The 25,564-nt window shown below is 33.9% G+C and overlaps 2 protein-coding genes across 6 annotated transcripts; both read left to right on the top strand.

Moving 5' to 3' along the window:
• Positions 1-13,934: 13,934 nt before the first annotated feature.
• On the top strand, positions 13,935-16,419 carry LOC107896870 (protein SHI RELATED SEQUENCE 1). 3 transcript variants are annotated; one of them, XM_016822177.2, is made up of 3 exons: positions 13,935-14,346; positions 14,498-15,270; positions 15,768-16,419. In XM_016822177.2, the coding sequence occupies exons 2-3, from the start codon at positions 14,664-14,666 to the stop codon at positions 16,184-16,186; spliced, it is 1,026 nt and encodes a 341-aa protein (XP_016677666.1). In that variant the 5' UTR covers positions 13,935-14,346; positions 14,498-14,663; the 3' UTR covers positions 16,187-16,419. The 3 variants fall into 3 exon arrangements, with proteins under 3 accessions (XP_016677666.1, XP_016677673.1, XP_016677676.1); XM_016822184.2 differs by having other exon boundaries at positions 13,975-14,346; positions 14,502-15,270; XM_016822187.2 differs by having other exon boundaries at positions 13,982-14,346; positions 14,505-15,270.
• A 765-nt stretch (positions 16,420-17,184) lies between these two features.
• Positions 17,185-24,962, top strand: LOC107896857 (uncharacterized). 3 transcript variants are annotated; one of them, XM_016822157.2, is made up of 8 exons: positions 17,185-20,820; positions 20,992-21,739; positions 21,833-22,698; positions 22,807-22,861; positions 22,986-23,134; positions 23,514-23,600; positions 24,394-24,522; positions 24,632-24,962. In XM_016822157.2, the coding sequence occupies exons 1-8, from the start codon at positions 20,740-20,742 to the stop codon at positions 24,767-24,769; spliced, it is 2,253 nt and encodes a 750-aa protein (XP_016677646.1). In that variant the 5' UTR covers positions 17,185-20,739; the 3' UTR covers positions 24,770-24,962. The 3 variants fall into 3 exon arrangements, 2 of the variants coding, with proteins under 2 accessions (XP_016677646.1, XP_040937414.1); XM_041081480.1 differs by having other exon boundaries at positions 17,195-20,820; positions 20,992-22,698; XR_005904951.1 differs by having other exon boundaries at positions 18,728-20,820; positions 20,992-22,698; positions 24,356-24,522; positions 24,632-24,723.
• The last annotated feature ends 602 nt before the right edge of the window (positions 24,963-25,564 follow it).

Here is a 25,564-nt window from a genome sequence, read left to right as displayed (position 1 = left end):
AAACAAAAATTGAAATTACCTCTGCGTCTTGAGGTTCAACTCACCTATGGCAATATGAGTTGATTTTTTTGAAAAACAGAAATTGAAAATACCTCAACGTGTCTTGAGGTTCAACTCACCTCTCGCAATATGAGCTGATTTTTTTTAAAGACAGAAATTGAAAATACCTCAACGTGTCTTGAGGCTCAACTCACCTCTCGCAATATGAGTTGATTTTTGACAAACCAAAATTGAAATTACCTCAGCGTGTCCTGAGGCTCAACTCACCTATCGCAATATGAGTTTATTTTTTGAAAAACAGAAATTGAAAATACCTCAACGTGTCTTGAGGCTCAACTCACCTCTTGCAATATAAGTTGAGTTTTGACAAACAAAAATTGAAATTACTTCAGCGTGTCCTGAGGCTCAACTCACTTCTCGCAATATGAGTTGATTTTTTTAGAAACATAAATTAAAAAAATGAAAATTGAAAATACCTCAGCGTGTCCTGAGGCTCAACCCACCTCTCGCAATATGAGTTGATTTGAAAAGCAGAATTTATAAGGAAAAAATTGAAAAACAGAAATTAAAAATACCTTAGCGTGCCCTGATGCTCAACTCACCTCTCGCAATATGAGTTGATTTTTGAAAAATAGAAATTAAAAGCAGAAATTGGAAAACAGAAATTAAAAATACCTCGGCGTGCCCCGAGGCTCAGCTCACCTCTCGCAATATGAGTTGATTTTTGAAAAGCAAAAATTGAAAAAACGGAAATTGAACATACCTCAGCGTGTGACCTGAGGCCCAACTCACCTCTCGCAATATGAGTTGATTTTTTTGAAAGATAGAAATAAAAACATCAAAATACCAAAAGATGTCATCTGGTGGAACTCAGGTGTCCTTTCCTTTGATTCAGTACAGCTATCATCGAAATCTCTTGTTCTACTGAAATACATGTATATGTCATGCATGATGTTATCATGAAATGCACATGTTTGCCTTAAATGCCTTTATGCCTACATGATCATGCTATGTGCCTTGGGCTTGCTTGTTATATGTCCCTTTCCGTCATGATTTTTGATGATCTGCGTTCATTGCTTTGACTCTTGACTTTCTCTTCAGGCCCTGTACCCATCCTCTAACTTCACGACTAATCTGCGTTTCTCAGATATCGCTCTTTTGCCCATGGTTGAACTTTGTCCTTGCTTTGAGGCTCTTGTACTTATCAAATTCTTGTCCGGGTAATGCTTAGCACTTCTTTTGTTTAGAGTATGTCATTTCACTATTTATCATGTAAATGAACCACATAATGAGATGCATGAAAATGGTCAGGTAGGGACAAAAGGATACCTCACATTTATTCATTTCAAATGTAGCAAACAAAGAAAGTTAATCAATGATAGTAAAAAAAAGTGTCATAAAGAGAAAGGGGATCGCATTTCAACAAATACAAATGCTCTAGATATTCAACGCACGAACTCTTCCACGTTCCTCAATCAAGAATCTTTTCGAGCATGGCTTTCTTGCGTAAGAGATTTCGAGTTTTCAGAAATGCTTCAAATACTGTAGTCTCTCTGTTTGACCCACCATTCAAAACGCCTTGCTTTTTAAGCCAGTGCTTGCTTCATTAGAATGCCCTTTAGGGTTTTCATACTAATCTTTTGTGTTAATCAAGACGCCCTTTTCGGGTTTTCATCTTGATCCCTCTCTCTTTTTCTTTTTTCTTTTCTTTTCTTTTTTTAAGATGCCCTTTTTCAGGTTTTCATCTTGATTTTCCTTTTTTAAGCATAATATTTCTTCACAGCATCTGAATTCACTGGATTCGGTAACTCCTTCCCATCCATCTCAGTGAGAATTAAAGCTTCGCTCGAGAATGCCTTCTTTACGACATATGGTCCTTCCCAATTTGGTGCCCATTTTCCTCGTAAGTCCTTCTGTATTGGAAGAATCTTTCTCAGCATGAGTTCTCCTTCGTGGAATTCTCTTGGTCGTATTTTCTTGTCATGGGCCGCGATCATTCTCTTCTGGTACATCTGTCCATGACAAATTGCCTTTAAACGTTTTTCTTCGATGAGGTTTAACTGGTCATATCAAGCTCGAACCCATTCTGCCTCCTCTAGTTTCGAATCCATTAAGATTCGTAAAGAGGGGATCTCAACTTCGATAGGTAGCACAGCTTCTATCCATAGACCAGAGAGAAAGGAGTTGCCCCCGTAGATGTCCGTACAGATGTGCGATATGCATACAAAGCAAATGGTAGCTTCTCGTGCCAATCTTTATATGTCTCAGTCATTTTCCCAATAATATTCTTAATATTCTTGTTGGTTGCTTCAACAGCTCCGTTTATTTTCGGGCGATAGGGTGACGAGTTATGATGCTTTATTTGAAACTGCTCACACACTTCCTTCATCATTTTGTTGTTCAGATTCAAGGCGTTATCTGAAATGATTCTCTCAGGCAAACCATATCGACAAATGATTTCCTTTTTCAAAAATCTGCAAACTGCAGTCTTTGTCACATTGGCAAACGAAGCAGCTTCTATCCATTTTGTGAAATAATCAATAACCACAAAAATGAACCGGTGTCCATTAGAAGCTTTAAGGGAAATTGGCCCTATAACATCCATGCCCCACATAGAAAAGGGCCACGGAGAAGTCATGACATGAAGGGGCGAAGGGGCTACATTGATCTTATCGCCATAAATTTGACATTTGTGGCATTTTCTTGCAAAACTAATGCAGTCACTTTCCATCGTCAGCCAGTAGTAACTGAGTTTCATAATCTTCCTGGCCATAGTGAAACCATTGGCATGTGTCCCACAAATTCCCTCGTGGACATCTTCAAGTATTTTTCTGGCTTCAACAGCATCTACGCATCTCAAGAGTACTTGATCTTTTCCTCTTTTGTACAGGATGTTCCCATCAAGAACAAATCCCGCTGCCATTCTTCTGATTGTTTGTTTGTCATTCTCATTTGCTTGTTCGGGATACTTTTGGTTCTTGACATATTCTAAGATATCATGGAACCATGGCCGTCCATCTAGCTCTTTTTCAATGCTGAAACAATGTGCAGGGACTTCATATATGCTCATTTGAAGAGACATTATTTTAAATTATTTTTATAAGCATATTATTTTTCTTTATTTGGTTAAAATTTAAAAATAAAAAAAACATTAATTAAAAATAAAAATAATTAAAAATATCATCAAAATATTAATTAAAAATAAAAAAAGCTTGAAACAAAAAGAAATTAAAAAAAAAACCATTAATATGTTGATAAAAATAATGGAACCTCAGACTCAAGGATATAATAGCAATTATCTAACCATTTAACAAAATGAGCTAATATGTTAACCATTTAACTGCAAATCCTTTCAATCTTAAATTTTTTTGTCCTATTAGCCTTTGTACGGTTATTTATAATATTATTACCAAGACTGTTGACAACCGATTACAAAAGGTTCTGGATGATTGTATTGATGACACTTAGAGTGCCTTTGTACCGGGCAAACTTATAACTGACAATGTGTTGCTGGCATATGAGGTACTTCATTCTTTTAAGAATAAAAGATCAGGGTAAAAAGGATTTATGGCTCTAAAGCTAGACATGAGCAAGGCCTATGATAAAGTGGAGTGGCCTTTCCTTAAAGGTATGATGACAAAATTGGGTTTCGTAGGTCTGTTTATTGATTTTATTCTCCACTGTATCAATTCAGTTCAATACTCAATTTTCCTTAATGGTGACGAAGGCTCAAGCTTCAAGCCATCAAGAGGATTGCATCAAGGGGATCTCTTAAGCCCTTACTTATTTCTGTTCTGTAGAGAAGGGTTATCTGCATTGATGAGATTAGCAAGTCAGGAAAGGAAAATCTTTGGTGCAAAGGTATGTAGATCTTCTCCACTAATCACCCACTTCATGTTTGCAGATGATTGTATACTGTTTGGAGAGGTTTAGGATAAGGGGATTAATGTGCTTAAACATATCCTAAGTGAATATGAATCTTGCTCGGGGCAACGTGTAAATTTTGAAAAATCTACAGCTTTTTTCAATTCGAATGTGAATGATCAGGATAAGAACTTGACTTTTCAGGTTCTTAACGTTCGTTGTTTGACAGATCCGGAGAAATACTTAGGATTACCGAATATGGTAGGTCGAAGAAGGAAAATGGCTTTCCAAAGTTTGAAAGACAGATTGAAACAGAAGATTAATAGCTGAAGCATAAGACATATCTCACAAGGTGGCAGAGAGGTATTTATCAAGGTTGTTTTGCAAGCAATTCCTACATACATAATGTCTTGCTTTCTTTTGCCAAAATCTTTTTATATGGAAATGGAAAACATAATAGGGACTTTCTAGTGGAAAAAAAAGTCAAGGAAAGAAAGATATGCACTGGTGTGATTGGAGGTCATTATGTGCGCTTAAAGAAGAAGGTGGTATGGGTTTTTGTAATTTGAATCATTTTAATATTGCTTTATTGGCCAAATAGGGTTGGCATTTGTTGCGTTATCCTAATTCTTTACTAGCGCATACTTTGAAGGCTAAATATTATAAAGATTTCGATTTTTTAAATTCTAGGTTGGGAAATTTACCTTCTTTTACCTGACAGAGCTTATGGGCTGTAAAAGGGCTCCTTTTGAAGGGTTTAGGCTGGAGGATTGGTGATGAGAGGTAAGTCTCTATCTATAGAGATGCTTGGGTTCCTAGAAATGACGATTTTAGAATTCAAAATATGAATGCTAATTTGATTTTTATAAAAGTTGTAGATTTAATTGATACCAATACAAGAAAATAGAAAGCTGACCTGATTTGTAATACATTTACGGAGAAGGATGCAAAGATGATTTTATGCATTCCTTTGTCCATGGTTTAGCATGAGGACCATATCATCTGACGTGGTGAGCCAACGGGGGAGTATCCTATTCGTAGTGGGCACAAATATCTTTTACATGATGGATAGAACCAAGTACAGCCTAATTACAAACAATTTTACAAGAAATTATGGAACTTAGATCTACCCCCTAAAATCAAAATTACAAACTGGAGGTTTTCATGTAACTATTTACCTACTTATAGTAGATGGGTTCTGCCCTTGCCGAAGATGTTAAAATGGAGCGGAAACAAGGGAGCACTTGTTTAGAGAGTGTCCTATAGCAAATGAGACATGAGAGAAGTTAAATATCACTTGGTCTATTACAGATGCAAATACTAATTTCAAAGAATGGATAAAAAACATTTTTGAGTCAAATTCCACGACCAAGTGCAGGATGATAGCATGTGCAATGTGGACGATATGGACATCCAAAAACTGATTCATTTATGAATGTAAGATGAAATCGAGTTCTCAAATAGTAGATTTTGTGGTCAACTATCTAAAGGAACTGGATGGGTTGAATATGTACTTACCAGTAAGAAGGATTCATATGGACAGATGGGTTAACGACATACCTAAGCAACCTGGTGTTTTTTTATCATACTCGAGACAACTTCCGAGTAGTTTGCATTATTAAAATTGTAGGTGTCTATTATTTGTTTCCGCATCATGGAGTGGTAGCACCTTGATCGGGTGATACAACAACTTGATTTTATGCAAGATATTTCATCAAATCCATAAAACATCAATCCACTTCATAAGATATATTTGAAGATTGCATAAAAGTAAGGACCACAATCACACTATGAAATTACTTGGAAGAAAAAACAACTTTGCTTAAAAAAAGATGTAGAACTAAAGATTGGATGTAACACTCTATACCTAACCGATCATTGGGTCCGAGCTACAGGATGCCACATTCATTGTTAGATCAACCACAACCATTGACAACACAATTTAACCATTTTAGCATACTACCAAGTATGGAATACATTCACAATACATTATTTAATCATTTTTTGGGTTTTATACTAACTTACGAAAGCTCTTTTACTAACCCAAAATCGAATTGGGACGGAATTGTAAAGCCTTCAATTTGTTGGCTTGACGTTGTGACTTTGGGGGTTCCAAAAGTCGCAACATAACTCATCAACTTTCCTTGTCCCTATGCCATGGATATTACGTCACGACCTTAGCAAAACAATGAGTGTTATCGAGACTTCAAAAAGCTCAAGGTCGCAATACTACTTTTTGCTGATTCAAGTCACGACGATACCACCTGTTTATGTAATAATCTATTTAGTACAAATTCAATTCTTTCAACCAAAACCATATTTTCATATAAGGTTTCATAAAAATCTCAACAAGTAACCATATCATGTAATTTTAAGCACTTAATGCTCATGAAGCTTTTGAAATCAAAGAGTTTGGATGACACTAAACACATGATCATGAGCTAGGCATAAATTAAGCCTTTTCCAACCTTGACATACAAATTAGCCTTAACATTTATCACATGGATGACCATTACTTAGATAAAGACGCCCTATATATATGCCACAATGTTAGGTACCCAAAATGAACATATTTTTTACGTTTTATTGATTGTGTGATATTCGCATTGGTTCAGTATTGAGATTTCTAACAGTTAGGGATCTATATGTAAGGAAATCAATGATAGGTAAGCATTTAATACTTTGTAAATTCAAATGGAATTTACAACACTTGCCTTTATTATAGGTGAGCATTTTAACTACTAAAAGAACTAGGTAATATCTAACTAAAATAAGGCACATCATGTTACAACATACTGAGCATAGTAAACATAAATACTCATATGTATTAAACATTAAACAGATAACCAAAATATCATAAATTTGTACCAATTCACATAAGGTCATTACAATTTCACATTTACTAGAATACTAGTTTATGCCAATACAATTATAACCACATACCTTTATAGCTTATCAAATCCGATTCATTTTCATTTCCCAATTTCAAGATTCAATTTTAACATTTCGCCCAGTGCAACCTTATTAAGAATGGACTCAGAAATGTAGGTTAACTACACTACACAAAGATAGCTCATATGGGCATAATCTACATCACACCAAAGCATCGAAGTGCCAAGCTCATAGGCATCAAATGCATATATGTATGTAAATACGTCCCTCTACCATACCAAGGTCTCTGAAGAGACAATGAATACTTGAAGATCCACAACAAATGTTGGAACTCAAATGACATATTATAATCTCCACATCATTAACAAACCCGTACATAAGTATGCGCATGACCCTATTAGCATGCCAATTGTATCTTAGCTTTTCTTCTAAGTTTACATGTGCATCAACCATTCATATATGTATACACATAAGTAGTGACCATCACATTTCAATTTCTATAATTCATCAATCAAAGTTAATTACGATCACACATGAAATTAATGATACATGTAAAGATTTTTTTCCATTCTTATAATCACAATTCAATATACACAACATTGTTCAACTTATCACAATTCATCCTTATTCATTTATGTTTTCTAACCTCATATGTCAAATTCCATTATAATTTTAGCATAATTACAAGCATAGATAAAATTAACAATGAAATCAAATACAAGCACACCTATCAAAAAAATGAAAGATAGCAAGTTCCATGAGAACTTACATTTTAAAACACAAAATGAGTAGATCTCTCAAGGTTTATTCCACAACTTTAGTCTTTCTTTTACAAGCTCAACTTCTATCCAATTCTTGCTTTATGCAAATGTACATATACATACCGAATCAATGTCATAATTCAACATATAATAGTTATTCAATGGCTCATTAACAATGATGCCATGAGATGCAATACCCTAATTAATCCTCTCTTTGAATACACTTATATTTTGTACTTTATTCATTTTAATCCCAATATTCAGGATATGCATATTTTTCGATACCTAGCTTCGGATCAAAATCCGATTTCACATTATTTCATTTAGAGACTTAATGCTTTCTATTCATGACTAATTTCATGAAAAGTTTTACATTTATTCAATTTAGTCCCTAATGTTACAAAGTTAACAGACAAGCTTATTTAACGTTACAATTTAGTCCTTATCATGATCTAAGCTTAATAACTACCAAATTCAAGCCTAATTCATCAATTTCTCTATAATAGTAACTTGCTAAATGCTTAGGAATTGAACAAATTGATACATGAGCTAGCTAAATCAAGCTCCCATGATCATAAATCTATAAAAATTAAAAGAAAATGACTTGATTTCCTTAACTAAATATTGGTTGAAAGTGAAAGAAAATTTTTTGAAGCTTTCATCTCTTTTCATCCATGGTGGACGGTGGAAGAGTGAAGAATATGATGAAATTTTCCACTATGTTACCTATTTATACTTCAATTAGGCTTTAGTTAATCTAGATTAATTAACTTAATTAAACTTTAATATACTAATCTTATTATTAATTAAAGCTAAGTGGAAACATCATCAACATCCATTATTTAATGCTATATTTTGGTTTATTTATCATTTTAATCCTTTAAATAACTGCTATCTATATCCTCAAGCTTTTTCTTAATTAAAATTCAATAACGATTAGACCTTTACAATTTAGTCCCTAAGTTTTAATTAACTATCTTTTTGGCTAAATCACTTAACCAATATTTATTATATTCTCATATTAACTTTGTAAATATTCCTATTTTATATTTATGGACTTGATTTACAAAAATAGAGTTCCGAAATCTTGTTTTCTGATACCATTGAAATTTAGGTCATTACATTAGAGTCAAAAGTTAGGATAGAAGCGATGTACATGATTGAGGGTGGAATTGAACTCAAAGGAAGATGCACCAATGATACAATCATAATGCCCCACCATCATGAATTAGTTTCAGCAACGCCTGCATTTTCCGGGCAAGTTCAACTTTTCCTAGTTGTATCTAGATAAAAGAGGGTCATTATTTCCTAATCTAGCCCAACAACCTTAAACATGATGTAGGGTGGTAATAAAAAGAGGCCTGACAATCAAAAGACACCATAAAGCATCTTAAAACAAACAAACAAAATACCCTAAGAAACTAGTTTAAAAGGAGGAAAGATCCAAGATCCAAGCCATCGTGGCAGGCACATAGGGCGAGCAGAAGATCCATCCTCACTCATTTGGCTAACACAAGCCATAACAAGGAGATGTAAGGTAGAACTTAAAAACCAAAAGGCAAAAAAAATAAATAAAAAAAATGAAGGAAGCATGAAGGCTAACAACAAAAGCAATCATAAGATTAAGAAGAATGAGGGAATGACGAGGGTTAAGTGGTGTTAGCCTGATGATTGAATGATTTCTCACCCACTTTTGAACTCTTTCTTTCTGTGACAGATGAGATAATTTTTTTGGGTGATTTACAACAAACATTAAATTCAACTATTTGAGTTATGCTAAAAAGAAAAAGAAAAACTCTTAGCTTTTATAGCAACATCTTTTAATCTCGTTCATATTTAATATTGATACTTGTTGGTTGAGTTTTAGCTCAATTGACATGGGCATTGTTGTCAATGCAAGAGGACGTGGATTTGAGTGCGCTAAAGCGCATTATCCTCTTATTTATGGGTTGGGGAAGGGTTATGGGTAGTTCTAGGCACTGTGTCAAAAAAAGCAGATATGATTAGAACTTATAATGAGATTATTCAAAATATATATTGATACTTATAACACCCACCTTTCTTTCACTCTCTCCTATTGTTTGAAGAATATCCATTTAACATTTTCAAGTTTGAAGACAATCACATAACCCCTTAAAGGTATTTATCAAACAAATTTAAAATAAAAAAAAGACACTTAAACCATTTTTATCATTTATCTATGTATTTTCTGTTATTTTTCTTCATTTTTAGTTACAAAATGAAAAAAAAAATTCACATTTTAAAGTACTATAAAATTAATATATATGACTTGTTTCATAAAAAATATATTTGACTTCAATTAAAATGAAGTATTTTAAATTTATATTTATTTCAATTATATATTAACATTGAGATAAAAATTATTGTATAAATTTTTTTAGTTATCATTATTTAGAAGGGTTTAATGAAAAAATAATTAAAATATTAAATTAAAAGATAAAGAAAAAATGATTTGACTCAATGCTAATATATATAATTAAATTAAAATTAATTTTTAAATATTTAACATGCATTTACATAAAAAAATTTAAAAAGAAACAAAAAAGTAAAAGAGAAGTAAAAACAAAATATTATCATTGATAACTTTTTTTAAAATAAACTTATAGCCAACCATACCTTGTCATTTAAAAATTTTTCTATTTGAAATGTCTGAAGCTTTTTTTTTTTTGTTTGAAATTATGAAGTAGTAGTTTAATGGTAAGGTTAAGGCTTTGAGTACTTTAAGATTTCAATTTTGAATTTCACTACATGTAAATCATGTATGGGTTTTCAGTTTATATTTTATGTCTCATCGTATATGAATATTGTATAGATTTATTTTGGTAAAGGTTTGGATGTATTCTACTTATCAGTGAGATATTTCTTTATAATGATTAATTTTAGTTATAATAAGTGTCAAAATTTTTTTAATTATAATTATTCAAAAATATTCTTTGCAATTGAAAATTTGACACTATTCATAACTTCCATTAGAGAAATTAGGGTAAACTACATTGGTAGTAATTATTAATAAATTTATTTTTTAGTCACTCAACTGTGAAAAGTTGCAAAATGTTTATTGACTAATAGTAAATTCCTTTTGTGGTCACCTAGTTATGAAAAGTTATAAAATGGTTATCAAATTATTCAATTTTGTCTTTTTTTGTCAAGCTGGCTAACAATGGCAGCTTTTAAAATTGATATAATAACAATTTTAACCCTCAACATTCATAAATTATGTCAATTTAGTCTTGATTCTAAAAAATAACCCTCAAGATTTACACATAGTGTAATTTAGTCATTTTTTGCAATATTACTTTTCTTTGTTATATTGAGGGTTAACTTAAAAAATAAAAAAAGAGAAAATATGGAAATTACTATCTTAGAATTTTAGATGTTTCTGTTCTTTGTATATTTCCAATCAAATTTAGTTGATAAATTAATTTTTTTAACTTTTTAGGTGAAATGGACACAATGAAAAGCAAAACTGAAAAAAGGAAAAAGAAAAACTAAATTACACAATGTGTAAATGTTGAGGTTAGATTTTTTAGAATTAACACTGAATTGACACAATGTATAAATGTTAAGGGTTAAAGTTGCAACTATGCCAATTTTAAAAGCTTCTACTATTAGCCAATTAGTGACCAAGAAGATAAAATTGAATAGCTGGGTGACAAAAAAGAAAATTACTAATAGCTGAATGACTATTTTGTAACTTTTCATAGTTAAATGACAAAAAAATAAAACCTAATAGCTGAGTGACTACTAGTGTAGTTTACCCAAAAAATTAATAAGCATATAAATATTAATTGAAAATTACATTATATTTAACATATTATTACATTAGAATACAATGTAATTTATAATTTGATTTAATAAAAAATAGAATATTTTACCTTCAAATAAAATATTTTTATAACTAATTAGATTTTTATTAGTTTTAATTGAAAATTACTGAATATAAAATTAAAATATATCCTTTCGTAAAATTTATTTAATAGAGAGTTAGTATTTGTTAATTGTTATCAAACACATCATTAACCATTAATAAAGCATGGATTTAGACCGTTTAGATCACCTAAACAACCGAGCCTTTTCTTTTAATTCATTGTTGTGTTGTGTTTTATTATTATTATTATTATTATATTATATACTTTAATATAAATATTTATATAATAAAATATTTTTAATAATATTATTTCTTTATAATTAAATCTTATAATTACATTTATCTAATCTTATCTATAATTAAATGGCTTTGGATTCAACTTTCTTTCTCCTTCCAATTTTTTATGATTGTGTTGGTTCCGTACTAAAAACGAGTAAGAAAAAAGGTCATGCCTCCTAATTTCTATCAATTACTCCAGACCAATTTTTAAAGTCAAGTAAAATTTCCCATGTCAGCCGATGACATGGATACCATTCAATGACGTGGATTTCTAATTAATAATAATAGCGAGTGGCCAAACTGCCCTATTAATAAAAGTCACATCAAGTATAAGTATAATATTTAAAAGGGTAAACTACCTAGTTAAGTCATTAGGACACTTTCATTTTGATAACTAAAAATGAAATTCTTGCAATTTCATCATTCATCTTTTAGGGCACTTTCATTTTAGTCACTCAATTCTTGAATCTCTAATCGCAGTTAATTTTTAAGTTGATTTCATTTTAGTAAAAAAAAATATTCTCTACAGTATTGATTGGGGTAAACAAATTAAGAATTAAAGTGAAAAAGTGGTAAACACCAAATAATACATTAAAAAATGGTCAAATTATACTTGTTTATTACGTTGTGTAAACTTTTAATTTTTTTCAATAATGAAATTTTAAATTTCAAAACATAAAAATCAATTAAATAAATTGTTGAAAATTTGTTATCCCATGATAATGTTAACCAATTTGTTATTGTAATATTGCAATTAATTAAATTAATCTCCTTCTAAATTTTGAAAATTTATTTTATGTTTCCATCTTATTCTTAATGAAGTTAACTCAATAACTCATACTAAGCTAAAAAAAAATGCAATCAATTAAATTAATTGGTTGTCCTCTGTTTGGGTAAAGAAGTGATAAAAAAATTTTGAGTTTTATTTGGCATGGAAGATATATTTAATTGATTTAACTAATTGTAAGGATTTTTCTTTGCTTTTAGCTTAGTTTGAAAGACTTGATATCATAAAATCTAAAAATATTTGGGTTTCATGTACAATTAGTAAATTAATTAATTTACTTAATTTCAATATTATAGTAATAATTCAATTGACACTATCAAGATATAATTTTTTTAATAACTTATTTAATTGATTTTGATGTTTTGAAATTTAAAATTCAATATTGAAAAGAAAAAGAAAATTAGAACTTCTGACAAGAGGTAAACAAGAATAATTTGACAAATTTTAAAGCATTATTTGAGTTTCTATTGCTTTTTTACTTTAATCCTTAATATTTTTTATACGAATAATATTTTAAAAAAATAATACTTTTTAGGTGATCAAAATAAAAGCAACATGAAAGTTAGGTAAAAAAAATAAAACTGTGAACATGATTAGGTGATAGAATTGCAAGAAGCTGTAGTGTACCCTTGTTTAAAAAGAATTTTTGTATTTATTTATTATTATCTCTTTTGATTAAAAAAATAAAAACGTGAAACATTTTAGTTCTATTTTTTTTATATTATTTGCATGACTATTTAGTCAACCCCACCTCTCTTGACTGCATAGCAAATAGAAAAATGCACGTCATTTAAGAAAAATAACGGTCCCAAAATGACTTAATTACAAAAAAAAGCTTTTGTTGATTAACCATTCATATTATACAATCATAAAAGAAAATTTGAAAAAAAAAAAGGTAAAGGGTAGACATGCAAAGTCGCTCTAACACCACAATTTATACCTCACTCACAAACATGATTAATATCTTTCTATATCACATTGCCCAAAACTTTCCATCTTAATAAACTAATCCCAAATTTATTTAGTAGGAATAAAATCTTAATAACAGATTACTAAATCAAATCCAAATAAATTTGCTTTTCAATATTTTAATGTCAGTATAAAACATTTCTCCATATTTTTGAAAATTCTCTTTCTCACCCTGAAATTCTTCGTCATTTACAGAAAGACCCTTATCGCCGACAGATGTTCCAAAAACAGTGGATGAGCAAATGCTTTACAGCTACAAAAGCTGAGAGAATAACAATTAAGAGGACCTAAAAATCCAAGTTTAAGGCTTTTTTAAGCAAGCAACCATTTGGGTAATTGAAGCAAAATCCAAGCCCTAGCGGGCATAACTTGGAATAGGCTGGTGGGACGACACGTGGAAAATCATTGACCCTTAGATGGGAATCAGAAGGTGGGCAGGCAGCGGTTGATCCGGTACCCTTTAAGGGCCATAGCCAACGAAGAGACACAGGTTCTTAAAGAAAAGGACAGAAACTAAACTGTTTATTTATAGTTTAATTTTTTTCGTTTCGAGTTTTTTGTTTGTTCATTAAGAAACACACGAGATAAGAAAAGAAAAGAAAAGACCCTGCAAGAAATCAGAGAAAGAGAGAGAGAGATGGGGTTATGGGAAGAGACTTAAATTGGGTTAATAACAGTTTACAGTAGAGAGAGAAAGGGGCATGGCGGCGTTGGCAGAAAAGAGTGCTGTAAATTCTTGTATCGTGTCTTAAATGCCTTTGCAACGACAAGAAAAACAAAGTTAAGTTCAAAAGCCAGGCCAGCTGCCGCAGCACAACGAAAAATCCTTGAGGAAAGTGAAAGGGGAAGCAAGCAAAGCTTTGATTCGAGTATAAACGCTGCGCTTTTCCTACACAACCCCTTGGGTCTCTCTCTATCTTTTTTTTGTTTTTTTCCTTTCTTTTCTTGCAATTAGGGGCGCACCGACACCAGCCAAAAAAAAACAACGAATAAATTACTATGTACTGATTAGCAACAACAACAACAACTGCTCACTTTCACTTCTTGTTTTGTTAGATAGCAGCGTGTGCTTAAACACGTGCAAAAGGAGAAGAATTGGCAATAGCGGCTGTGGGAAACAAAAAACAATCGGGTTCTGAAAATCAAAAGAGAGAGGTGGGGAAGCTTCTGATATGGATTGTCGGTCACAATTGAGGTCTGGGAGAGGTTTAAAGGAGGAACAATGGCGGGGTTTTTTTCACTAGGAGGAAGAGGGAGCAACAGCCAAGAAGACCAACGAAACAATCCACCGCCGACCGATATCCAACCCGAGAGCTGGTTTTGGTACAAAAATGAGGATGCTTCTTTCAAGGGTTTCGAATTGTGGCAACAGCAAGAAGCTTTCCAACGCCAGTACCAAAGCATCGGCAACAACAACAACAACAACCAGCAAGGCCAACAGCTACAAGATCTTTATTCGTCAGCAGCTGGATTAGGAGTTGGACCTAGCAGGAGCTCGATCAACATCGCTGATGATTCCTCCTCGAGATCGGCTTTTATGATGATGGGTGGTGGAGGTGGAGGCGTAAGTTGCCAAGATTGTGGTAATCAAGCTAAGAAAGATTGCCTTCACATGAGGTGTAGAACCTGTTGTAAAAGCCGAGGATTCGACTGCCAAACCCATGTTAAAAGTACTTGGGTTCCTGCTTCCAAGCGCCGTGAAAGACAACAACAACTTGCTTCTTTACAGCAGCAGCAACAACAGCTTCGTGGAGAGAATCCCAAAAGACAGCGAGAGAATCCAACATCTTCTCCTCTTGCCTTCACTCGTTTACCCACAAACGCGTCAGGTATAGTTTTGTTTCTTGGGGTGTGATCTTTCTTTAACTAATACACTTTATGCCAGCTCTCAGTGAGACTCACACACAGTCTCGAAGATTGACTATTTTTTGTAAGAACTTAAGAAGGGAAAGGAAAAAAAGGGAATGAAAAAAGTTAAAGGAAGCAGACATACATCAATTGCGTGCAATGAAATCAACATCCATAGTTAACTCTCCAACAGCTTTCTCTCCATCATTTCCTTTTCCACATACTGTTTTTTTTTTTGTAATCGCGACGAATGTTTTGACAGGGAAGAAACCTTTCTTTTTCCTCCCTCTTTCTACGCGTCATCTCTCTCCTTTTCTCTCTGCGTTCCCCCGTGTTTATGGTTTTGTGTTAACCCCATTGTGCTTGCTTGCATTTCTCTCGGTTTTCACTTATAAATCATTGAAAACAGCAAAATTAATAGAATCCCATTTTGTTTTGCACCTACATCCATGCTATTGCTGTTTTCTTTTCCTTTTAGGGTTAGAAGTGGGGAATTTTCCGCCAGAAGTGAACTCTGAAGCGATGTTCCGGTGCGTGAGAGTGAGTGGCATTGAAGATGGTGACGATCAGTATGCTTATCAGACGGCTGTGAACATCGGAGGGCATGTTTTCAAGGGAATTCTTTACAATCAAGGCCCCGAAAACGGCTACAACATGGCTGCAGCAGTTGGTGAGAGTTCTTCCGGCGATGGAATCCAACAACTTGATCTTATTACTGCTGGTCCCACCGCCGCCGCTTCCAACGCGGGTACCGTCGCAGGCAACGCCAGTTGCAGCAGCGTTACAGCCGCTGCGTCTTCATCAACCGTCGCATTTTTAGATCCTTCCTCTCTTTATGCAGCTCCACTCAACACTTTCATGGCTGGTACGCAGTTTTTCCCGAACCCAAGATCTTAAAAACACGTCCATAGTCTTTTTTTTCTAGGTCTCTTCTTCTTCGTTGTCTACTTTCTTGCCCTCGATCATAATGAAGTACTATAACATTTGACACCCACCATTGATGAACTAGGTAGTAGTTAAGAAAAAGGTTTAAGAAAAGAGAGAGAGAGATGTTTGGTATTTTTGTTGTGAAAAAATTTGAATGCTTTTTAGTTCCAAATCATCAATATAATTCTTCTTCTTCTGCTGCTTCTACTACTGCAACTATATTTGCTGCTTCTAAATCTAAAGCTGTTTTTGTACGAAAATGTGCACAGCATGTGGCGTGTCGAGTGAGTGTTTGTAAGTTAGAGAACTATTTTTAATATTTTAGTGAGATTGTGGGGTTGAAATAATATGGAAAAATTTTTAGATTTTCTGGCTGGTTTTTTTCAACTTGGGGAAGCTGCTTTTCCCTGTTGCTGTTTACCCGTATGCTTACCAGTTTCAATGTGGGACGAATATTGGTTTCTTCTTTGGTTGGACAAACTACAAAGACAGCATCTTTTTTTCCTTATCACGGTATGGGCGGTCCAGCCATCCATGAAAGCTTAGCTAGCTTCCATTCAAGTTCAAAAGGTGAAACATAAAATCCTTCTCTCTTTCTCTCTCTATGTATATATATATTCATGTGATAATTATCATCACCATCATCATTTATCATTTCATTCATTAGAATTGACGTATGCATAACATAGATGTGACTTAACTTCTTGACAAAATGGGAAATATATCTTATCATCTGTTCGTTTTTTCAATTTTTTTTCTGCAACATTGTCTGTAACGACCAAATAAGATGCATGGTTGCATACAATTACTGTTTCATGTTCATGTCTGCATTATTTGAAAAGTCGGGAAAATTGCCAATGCATGAACTAAACTAAAAGATTGCGAAGCTTGTCCCTTAATGAACCTTTTCTTTCCTTCGGCTCGACACTGTTACCTTGTTCTCACCTCCCGATGACAGGAAATTTAATTACAGGGTAGGGTTTCTTTTTTGTCATTACATGCTTTTAAGACACGGTTATATAACATGTTTCAATTACTTCAAGCACTCAATTGCTGCTGCTGTGTACTATGTCTCTTTGTTTCATGGCTAATTACTCATGGTCTGTCAGAAAACCACTTTATCACATTCTAGCTTAATTTGGATTGAACTATAAGGCCATAGCTAACATGTTTTTAAGTTTCCTGGGGGAAGAGTTTTATGCCCTTTAAATTCGAGTTTTGTTTCCCTCAAAATGTGGTTTGACCTGGCTCCATTTGGGATTTAGTCGGGTCCTTGTTGCTTAGTATAGGGATCTCAGAAAATAATAGTTTTAACTTAATTTTGCTTAAAAACATGTTAATCAATAGGTGTTGGTGTAAGGCACATTGCATTAAAAAAAACACAAGTTTTAAAGAGACAACATTGTTGGAAGAGACAGAACCTTGAAGATAAACCGGACATAGAAAATACTAAAAAGCAATGGTTTCTTGTTTTCTTATAATACCAAATATGGTTAAATGGGTGAAGCATCTTGTTCGCTATATGTGAAAGGGATCTCACTTGATATATGAACATTAAACAATCTAACTGATCAGTAAATTAAGCATAGAAACTAAGTATTAAGTCAGTTGCATTTGCAAGTAATCTTCATGTCATTTAATTAAATATGGATGTCAAAAACCTGCCTTCTCCTCATGGAAATTTAGCTTCACTTGACATTGATAAAATAACTGAGCTTAAATTGTTTTCAGAAACAAACTATCTATAAATGGGTCTTTCTGGCAGAGTGTATTAAAATGGATTAAAGTAATTTTTTTAGAAATAAAAATTGAAAGGAGCTTGAAACATGCATGTAATTCAATATATATAGCAAGTGTTTTGTTTTCTTGTTTTCTGAGCAGTTTCATTTCCATGACTTCTTTGCATTGTGACATTAAGAGTGTTATTGATAACATCAATCTTATAATTTAATATTTTAAAAAATATCAATTTAAGTTCTTAGTGTTTCCCAGTATATATGCACTTTGTTTGTTTAGACATGAATGTTCAAGCTACTTGTAGAGTAATGGTTAACAGGAATTTGCTGGGAGCATGCAAACCCAATAATTAGCTTTTGAGTGACCCACTGGAGTCATTTGTTTAGTATGTTTGGGACGTGAAGGGTTTGAAATTTAATAGGCTGTATATGACGACGACAGAACCGGAGGGTTACAACATTATTAATTATTATTATCAAGAAAAAGTTCAATCATATGTCGTATCTGTGTCTGGTTTTAAGAACAAAAGATAAACGCTAATGGACCTATTGAAATCGAGTCGGTTTTTTTTTTCTTTTGGAGAATACAAAATGGTTCTTGTTTAGGGTTGAAGTGGCTATTCTGGGCATGTTTTTGAGTTTCAACCGGAACAACCACATGGAAAACCTTGGATCTTCCTTCTTGTTTTTATTATTTATTTGGTGCAATAATTGATTTCCTATTGTAATATCATCAGGTTCAGTTCATGCTTCATTAAATCCTTGGGTCTATGCTGTGATCTAGCCATGAAGGGTTTTTTTTTTTTTTACCTGTTTGTTTTCCTGCAATTAGTTTCATCTGCCCAGCCAACATTCCTTGAATTGCACCCAGGAAACTTAAGAATATTCTTGGTACGGTTTTCCCTAATATAGTAAAATTTACTCGACATGTTGGGTACTGAAAGTCTGATAAACTAAGATTTTCGATTATTCAATAATGGTTATATCATCCTCTGATCTCATATTTGTGTGTTAATTCGAAGGGGTATTTTTTTCCCCCAAGCGTCCACTGTAAGCAAACACTGTGTTCCATCACATCTATTTTTTCCCCCCCAGAAAAGACATTTAAAAGAATTGAAGCCTTAAACAAAATTTAGTTTCTGAAAATCCTCTCTTTTTCCCATTGCCTGACTGAGGTATGTTTTTATTCTTTTTAACACGGATGGCAGTTTGGGTGATGGGATGTAAAATTATAATGTTATTTTAGCTGTTGAGTTGTCGAGCATTTGAGACTGTTTCCCCATTGCTCAATGCTCCTAAAAACCTTCACTTTTTGTCGGATTTGTCATGTGATGACTGCCACTTTTGCATGAAACTCAGGTGGATTCTCCATCAACTTTCATTTTGTTCCCCGGAATTTATAACTATCACTTAAAATGGGAAGGGGGAATCACTAAATTCTCCCCAGTTTTATTTATTTATGCTCATATTTTATCCATCGGACTATGTACTGCAATTGCCACCAGGATCCCCCACTTTCATTTTCTATTATAAATCTTAATTATTATCCTACGCCAATCTCCTGGTATGGATAAAATAATAAAGCAAAAGAAGTAAAGATAAGTGAAAAAGCTTTGGCAGTTTGCAGTTTGCAGTTTGGAGTTATCTGAAAGAAAAAGAAATCAATGATTACGCAAATAAAAAGGATTTTTGGTTGAAATGCAAAACCCAGAGAATGGCCAAAAAACTCATTTAAGGCTACTGGGATTCTATTCTGGCATTAAGAGATGGTGAGGGTGCGTGGGGGGGGGGGGTGGATATGTCGATATCTGCTGCGTACGTTGTGGCCACTGACCAGTGGGCATCTGCAGCAATAATATTAAGTTTAATTTCGAGTTGTGGGCATAAATTAATGTGGTCCCAAAACAGGCTTTTGCTGAATTTCTGTTAGTATCTCAGCTAAACGCTGTTGAGCCTGTGAAAGAATTCATGGTGGATCTTATGTCTGCAATGAAAGGGTTAAGTTTCAGGTCTTTTAGGACCTTTCTGAAACTTAATTACTGCAACAAAGTGGATTTATAGGAACATTTGTGGTTTAGGGTCCCCAATTTATATTTATTTTTTTTTGTCTCTTGAGACAACTTTAAAGCTTAAAAAAGAGTGCCACTTAAATCTGCATCCGGGTCTTTGAAACGACAGACATTTTAAATAGCATTTTGGTGTGTTATTATTTTGGTGTGTTATGATGTTATACTAAATTATTAATTTTAGGGTTTAGGGGTTTAAATTGAATTATTATATTTAAAAGTATTTTAATAAAATGAAGAGAAGCTAGAGGTGACATCGTTTAATGTTTTAAACCAGGCCGGGCCTGGACTTGAAACCTTTTTTGTTCAAGATCCAGATTGGGTTTTAAAATCTGGATCCAAATGAAAGGTGAGATGGGCTTAAAAGCAAGATTGGTATGATAGTAATTTCACAAGCGCGTGAGACCCTTCCCCCAGGGACGTCGCGTTTGCGAAAGCTTTCGTTTCTGATCCGTCCGTTTCTCAGACTGACGAAAGACTACTGAAAGGAGCTTTAGAGACCTCCCTCTCCAAACACACACAAAAAATCAAACCTCATTTCCATGGCGGATCCCTAAATTCAACAATCCAAACAAAAAAAATGAACCGTTAACCGTTAAATCTTTATTATTTTCCTTTTTTTTTTTGAAAATTTCTATTTTCATTTTTCATTTTTGTAAATCCAACCACTGCATTTCGTTATATATATAAATAGCAATATATATATATATATTCAAATTCCATGTCAGCTCTGCCTGCTTCAGTTTCTTCTTCTTCCTCTTGGATCCCTGAAGACGATCTCTTATTAAAGAACGCCATTGAGGTAACCTCTTTTCTTCTTCCTCTTACAAATTTTCCTCATAATGTAATTTCCTATTTTACACTCTCTAAACGAATCTTTTGCATTTCTTGACCTAAAAGTCTAAAACGAGAAAAGATAAAACCCCTGAGGTTAGTGGAAATTGATGATTAATTTAAATTTTGGTAATTACAGTCCGGTGCTTCATTGGAAGCACTAGCAAAAGGTGCGGTTCGATTTTCACGGAAGTTTACTGTTAAAGAATTACAAGATCGATGGCGTGCTTTGCTTTATGATCCTGTTATTTCCGATCAAGCGGCGGCTCGTATGATTGAGGTTGAATTATCTGCTTCTAATTTATCTTCTAAATCAAGTAAATGTGATAACTCTGTTGAAAATGGAGGTGCTAAAAGAAAATTCGAAAGCGTTAGAAGATCGTATTATGCTATGAGGAAGAGGGCCTGTAATTACCATGTGACGAACTCGAGTGGTGTTAGTTTTCTTGGATCACCAAATGGGAATGATTGCATGCAAAATAGAGGTGGCTATGATGAGCTCGTAGAACCTCGAGAAGATTGTGTTCAAAACCAATTTGGATTCTGTGATTTAGGGATAGGTTGTGTAGATAAACGATCACAAGACAATGACCTGAAAGTAACTTTGAAGGAGGATTGCTTTAGTGAAAAAGTTGAGAACCTTGAACAGAATAATGTGTCTAGCGGGTCTCCTCATGTCATTTTTGAGGCTTCAGTTAAATTTGGGCATCCATCTGGTGTTGAGGAAATCAAGCCTTTCTCAGTGGGATGTTCATCGCCACAACCAGATATGCCGCTGTGGAAAACAATGGAAGATGTTCCAGCAGCTGTAATGCCAGTAAATGATGGCCCTCTAGATAAAGGCCAGGACGTAGAAGGTGAAATTGTGCATCCTGAAGATGTGGATGGTAAGAAAATGTGTGCATCTGAATATGCTATTGTTCCTTCAGATATGATGTTAAAAGATGGCTATGAAATTAATAATTCAGTTGTTATCTCAGGTGGTGATTTAGCTGAAACAGATGCTTTATTAAACTTTGATGGTGATGCTATTGATAAATCTTGCTATGAGAGTGTGAATTCACTTCTGCTAAATTCTCCTAATGATGTTCATGAAGATGATACATCAAAGACTAAAGAACATGAGACATTAGTTTCAGATGTGTGTCCTGGTACTTTGGAAGCTGCAACTTATTCTTCAAAGTTGGATGAAGTTCCAGACCAACAGTCACATTCTGGGCACACTGAACAGTTATATTCTGGGCATCCGGAAATCAATGTGCCTTCATCTGCATCGGTGTCAAATCCTCATTCTCCCGAACTTAATGATGAAGGTTGCTGCATGTTGAACAGTGAGGATCCTGAAATCCCATGCAACGATGATGTTCTCTTAGCTAAAGCTTTTGCTCCACAAGAGTGTCATAAAGTGGGCAGTGACCAGGCCTCATCCTTTGCAAATCAAAATGATAGTAAAGAAGAACTGAGCTTGATGCAGACAGAAGATAATCTTGCTCAATGTTTTACTGCTCCCAAGATGGTAGGACTGGTTGTTTTGTCGGAATCTAGTCAAGCTGCCAAATCTGAGTTCCATGATGGTCAATGTCATGTGATTTCCAGACAGGCTCAGAATTCCCTGGTTGACCCATATAGGTTCAAAACCACCCACGCATTTCCCAATTCTGCTGCAAATGGTGCAACAAAGGAAGAGCCGTCAGATGAATGCAATACCAAAAATATTTCTACTTATGCAGAAGCAAGTTCCATTATAGATAGTGTTTTGGAACCTGAAGCAAACAAGACAACATTTGATCAGAAAGAATACGAAAGTGATGATGATGTTCCTAGCTTTTCTGATCTTGAAGCCATGGTAAATCTTGGGAATTGTGTTCATTATGAGGACTTTTTTATTTTTAGTTGTCAGTGGTATTTATTATATCTGGGTGTTTAAAGAACAATTATTTGATGTTCACTTCAGATACTTGAGATGGATTTATGTCCAGATGAATCTGATTCTTTCATTAGGAGCGAAGGTATGAAGTTCAATTTGCACTACCAATGGTTTAGTCCTGGTTGAACCACAAGCAGTGTGGAATCCATGGACTGTTGACTTTTTGAGTGTTTGCACATGTTGATTTGTGTTCTTGAAATTTCTAGTCTCAAGATATCAAGATGAGCATTCAAGGAAGACACTCATTAGGTTGGAACAGTGTGCTCGGTCTGCTATGCAAAGAGCTACTGCATCTCGAGGGGCACTTGCTGTTTTATATGGCCGTCATATGAAACATTACATTAAAGAAACTGAGGTACTGAATTTATCCATGCTTGAATTATATTGCATTACGCTAACAATCAACCTGCTCCCATCCATTATTGGAGAAAATTTCTTGATATGGTCGGGAAAGGTACTTAATGGACTTCTGTTTTCTCAAGTCCTTTTACAAACTCTTTGTTTTTCCTCTTGTTTTTGTTATTCAAGTTTTTTGGTTAGATAAGTGGTGGTTATGCGTGTGTTCTTCTTTATATATTTCAATGCATGAAGGTGCAGAAAGTTTTCACTGTATTAAAATTAGATGTGAGCTTTTGTATGTACCAATTTCAAATTGCCTGGTTGGGCAACTGATTTCTTGACTTGTGACACAAAAGATGAACATGTTACTAGTGCAAGTTCTCCATGCTTTGCAGGTTGTACTTGGCAGGGCAACCATGGATGTTGATGTTGATATTGACTTAGGAAGAGAAGGGCGGGCTAACAAAATATCTAGACGACAGGTGATATTTTGATTTCCTTGACATGGTTACTTGCATTTTTTTGTGACTTATGGACAGTGTATAGAGGAGGATGGGGGGGACTTGAACCTTGAGTCTGCATATCCCTGCCCCTCATGGGGGAGGTATCTGACCACCTTGCCAGAGGCTTCGTCGACACTTAATTTAGATGTTGAATTGTTAGTTGTACATACTTCGCCTCTTATAAATTATCCATGAATATATTAGCATCAGTTGCCTTATGCCATGGATGCGGTTATCATTTCAAGGTAGGTTCTATGTGTTGATGAGGTCTATCACTTTGCTGACCAGAATACTTGGAGAGAGGGAGGAATGAGAGCAATAAACTCATTAGCAATTTACTATTACTACTGAAGTGGAAGACCACTAGAACTACAGGCACTCTTTTTATTTAAGAATGGATGGTATTTAGTGGTGCTTCTGCCCTTCTATGTGAATTAAATCCTTAATTAAGATATAAAGAACCATACTTTTAGGAAGCTTCATTAATCTTCTATGTGAATTAAATCCTTAATTAAGATATAAAGAACCATACTTTTAGGAAGCTTCATTAATCAGTTTAGAAATACTGGTTTTGGTCACTGTTATTAGCTTTCTGAGCTTGTTCATCCAGTTTTTATTATATTCCTACGTTTGTGCTATATGCACTTGTGAAATTGAACTGTATGTTATTGATTGTACCTGCTTAGCTTGTCAGATATCCTTTTTAGATTCCTTTGCTCCTATACTGCTTGCAGATGTACATGGGAATAATTACTCTCCTCATTTCTGCTAGGCAATTATAAAAATGGAGGGAGATGGTTCCTTCTCTTTGAAGAATCTGGGCAAGAGTTCGATATTCTTAAATGGGAAGGAAGTTTCTACCGGACAGCTGATGGGTCTTGCTTCAAGCAGTTTGATTGAGGTAGGCTTGCTATCTGTTCACTCATCCATCTTTTTTGCACTGTCGAATTCTAGAGATCGTGTAATGTTATATGCTCTGTCACTAATTGACATTTTCCTTTTTCTTGCAGATCAGGGACATGGCTTTTGTCTTTGAAATAAACCAGAATTCTGTGAAGCGACATCTGGCAAAAATCACCCCGAAGAAACAAGAAAAGAAAACTGCATTCGACATCCCAGAAGAGCCAAAGAAGGTATTGCATGAATAAGTAGAGGATCTAGAAACACCCTACCTTTTGTTTCTGCAAATTCAATTTGTATAATTCAGTTAGTCTTTAGAGATTTACACCTTAATGATAGGAGCAGAGCAGATAACATATGATGTTGTACTGTTTTCATACAACTGCCCGTATGTATAGACACTTGTTCACTTAAATATATAAAAGTAGCAGTTCATTTCTCAATTATAAAACAGGGGCAGAAAGATAAAACGAAACAAGTAGTATGCATCCGTCATCCGTTTCGGAGAGTGGGTTTACAAACAATAATTATAGTAATGACGATGCAAATGGGACCCAAAATTAAGATGGTGTCCAAGCAAAGCAACTAAATAAAAAAACTCGCTAACAGCAAGAATGTGACAAATCGTGTTGGGTATGCCTAATGGGATGAGAATCTATCAACCTAAAAGAAATGAGATAAGGAAGTTGCAGACCTAGAAAGGTAATAATAATGACGACAATAATAATAACAACAATAATAATAACGTTGTAAAATAAAGAGAGTAAAAAACAAAAAATAAATATGAGCAAAAGAGAATATATTTTATTGATTCATCAGGATTTTACAATACTTTTCCAAAGTTTATAGATATAAGAACTATAAATAACATAAAACTCTACTTCTAATAAATATTAGATTTCTAATGTATATCAAAATTATCTTAATCCTGATGGACATCCCACTTAATAATAAAATATTCATAACACTCCCCATTGGATGTCCATAAAATGAAAAATGTGCCTCGTTAAAACCTTATTAGGAAAACCCTGAGTTTAAAATCT

Source organism: Gossypium hirsutum, chromosome A11 (genome assembly GCF_007990345.1).
Source record: "Gossypium hirsutum isolate 1008001.06 chromosome A11, Gossypium_hirsutum_v2.1, whole genome shotgun sequence".
Taxonomy (NCBI): domain Eukaryota; kingdom Viridiplantae; phylum Streptophyta; class Magnoliopsida; order Malvales; family Malvaceae; genus Gossypium; species Gossypium hirsutum.
Note: the sequence above shows the minus strand (reverse complement) of the source record. Positions and strands in the feature narration are given on the sequence as shown.

Excerpts from the sequence above, each read along its gene's own strand:
- LOC107896870 (XM_016822177.2), top strand. The coding sequence starts at position 14,664 with ATGGCGGGGTTTTTTTCACTAGGAGGAAGAGGGAGCAACAGCCAAGAA. Across the intron at positions 15,271-15,767 it reads TTTACCCACAAACGCGTCAG|GGTTAGAAGTGGGGAATTTT; the intron begins GTATAGTTTTGT and ends TTTTCCTTTTAG.
- LOC107896857 (XM_041081480.1), top strand. The coding sequence starts at position 20,740 with ATGTCAGCTCTGCCTGCTTCAGTTTCTTCTTCTTCCTCTTGGATCCCT. Across the intron at positions 22,699-22,806 it reads TTTCTGATCTTGAAGCCATG|ATACTTGAGATGGATTTATG; the intron begins GTAAATCTTGGG and ends TGTTCACTTCAG. Across the intron at positions 23,135-23,513 it reads ATTACATTAAAGAAACTGAG|GTTGTACTTGGCAGGGCAAC; the intron begins GTACTGAATTTA and ends CATGCTTTGCAG.